The 2230-nt window shown below is 49.4% G+C and overlaps 1 protein-coding gene across 1 annotated transcript; it reads left to right on the plus strand.

The window, feature by feature from the left end:
• Nucleotides 1-825: 825 nt before the first annotated feature.
• EAH_00065890 (hypothetical protein, conserved) lies at nucleotides 826-2072 on the plus strand (the record flags this gene model as incomplete). The annotated part of the gene is made up of 2 exons (XM_013392784.1): nucleotides 826-1600; nucleotides 1732-2072. The coding sequence occupies 2 exons, from the start codon at nucleotides 826-828 to the stop codon at nucleotides 2070-2072; spliced, it is 1116 nt and encodes a 371-aa protein (XP_013248238.1).
• Nucleotides 2073-2230: the final 158 nt, after the last annotated feature.

Consider the following 2230-nt stretch of genomic DNA (forward strand, 5'->3'; position numbering starts at 1 on the left):
CTGCTGGTGCTGCAGCAGCTGCAGCAGCAGCAGCAGCAGCAGCAGCAGCAGCAACCGCAGCAGCAACCGCAGCAGCAGGAATTCATATCAATAGAGTTGCGTTGCTGCTGAGCTATAAACAGCAATGAAGTGCTTCTGTTATTTTTTAGTTATAATAAAATGTGTATTAATTTATTATAGTAATATCAACACACCAACATACCGAAGGTCTAGGGTTTAGGGTTTAGGGTTTAGGGTTTAGGGTTTAGGGTTTAGGGTTTAGGGTTTAGGGGAATTGGGGCTGGGCACGTAGGGCGAGGAGAGCAAAGAAGATTTATTTCTGAGAGGGTTTTTCTTTACAAGGTGCTTCACCTGTATATTAAGTTTAAATTAATCTCGCACAGGGTTTAGGGTTTAGGGTTTAGGGTTTAGGGTTTAGGGTTTAGGGTTTTTAGAGACCTTCGCTTTCTCGCTCACCATCTCCCTAGCCTTTTCAGAGTCCAAGATTGTGCGGGGTTTTGTTGTTTGTTTGTTTGTTTTTTACTGTTTAAAGGTCTTCTTCTTTTTATATCTTTCTTCATTCTTGCTTCCTAAACCCTAAACCCTAAACCCTAAACCCTCGTCTCGTTGATCAGGCTTCCCCTGCCTTGCGTGCGAGCCTCTGCGTTCAAGGGCAGAGAGTCATTAGGGTTTAGGGTTTAGGGTTTAGGGTTTATTGTTCTGTATTTATGGTTTAAAGCTTTGGGTTGAAGGTTTAAGGTTTCGGTCTCAAGGCTTAAGGCCTAATAGGGTTTAGGGTTTAGGGTTTAGGGTTTAGGGTTTAGGGTTTGGGGCTGGGCACTTGCGATGGAGTCGGGTGTCTTCAGCGACTCTGCGGTTACGCAGACAGGAAATCTAGGCGACTGGTTTTTCTTAGGAGAGGAGAGCAGCAGCAGCAGCAGCAGCAGCGGCAGCAGCAGCAGCAGCAGCAACAGCAGCAGCAGCAGCAGCAGTTATTCAGAAGACCCCTACTTTTTTCGATATCGTCATGATAGCTGGATGGACGATGATGCAGATTTTCTTACAACTAAGACAACTGAGGCAGCAGCAGCAGCAGCAGCAGCAGCAGCAGCAGCAGAAGCAACAGCAACAAGCGAACTTGGTGTTGATGACAGAGGGAAGAAGCAGCGGCGACACCGCAGCAGCAAAGCCGCTCCGACTGTCAAGTTTTTGCTGCGAGCATTGGGTGTTGTGCTGCTGATGCAGGTGCTGCTGCATGCAGCTTTAAGTGGGGTCTTCGGCAGGAAGCAGCAGCAGCAGCAGCTCTCTCAGCAGCAGCAGCAGCAGCAGCAAGAAGAGCAGCTGCTCTCCCCTACCTACCCACACCATCGTGAAGCCCGGGAGCAGCAGCAGCAGCAGCAGCAGTACGAGGAGGATGATGATGAAGAGACAGATGAAGAGACAGAAGAAGAGACAGAAGAAGAGACAGAAGACGCAGTTAGCAGCAACTACGAAGCAATAACACGCTTCTTTTCTTCACAAGTTCGTAGAGATTCGTCTGCTTGGCGGGTTGCATGCAACGGGGCTTTTGATGCTCTCAGCAGATTCCCAGGGGGGGCCCCAGTTAATAGTGTGGGGTCTGGTAAGGTGCTGCTGCACCTGCTGCTGCTGAGGGAGATGATGAAGAAGAGGAGGAGCGCTTGGAGAAGGAGGGTTTGCTGCTGTATTTGGACAGGATATCAGCAGCTCATGATTCTTTAATATTATACGTAGATGGTTTGCTGCAGCAGGGTATACGTAACAGCAGCAGCAGCAGCAGCAAGAGCAGCAAGAACAGCAGCAGCAGCAGCAGGGGGGGAGCGAGTAATTTAAGTGCTGCAGCATATTCCGAAGCAGTTAGGCAGCTAAATAAGATGAAGACAGTGCTGTTTATAGGCGAGGATTTTAATTTTGATATGAGCAACAAACTGGATACGCATGTGCTGCAGCAGCAGCAGCGCAGACACCCTATCCCGCTCGGTGGGCCGAAGGCGAAGCCGGCAGCAGCAAATGAAGAAGCGCTGCTGCTGGAGGATGAAGACAGAGACAGGAAGGTTAAAATACAGCTTCCCTAAGTATCAAGTTTAATGCAGCAGCAGCAGCAGCTGCTGCTGCTGCTGCAGCAACATTCTGCTAAAGCTGCAGCCGTTGCTCCTTCAGCAACACCTTACTTCTGCTGCTGCATCAGCAGGGTTTACTCATTCATTGCAGCAGCAGCAGTGAGTGCTGCTGC

The sequence above is a fragment of the Eimeria acervulina genome, genomic scaffold (genome assembly GCF_000499425.1).
Source record: "Eimeria acervulina Houghton genomic scaffold, Eah_scaff2304, whole genome shotgun sequence".
Classification (NCBI taxonomy): domain Eukaryota; phylum Apicomplexa; class Conoidasida; order Eucoccidiorida; family Eimeriidae; genus Eimeria; species Eimeria acervulina.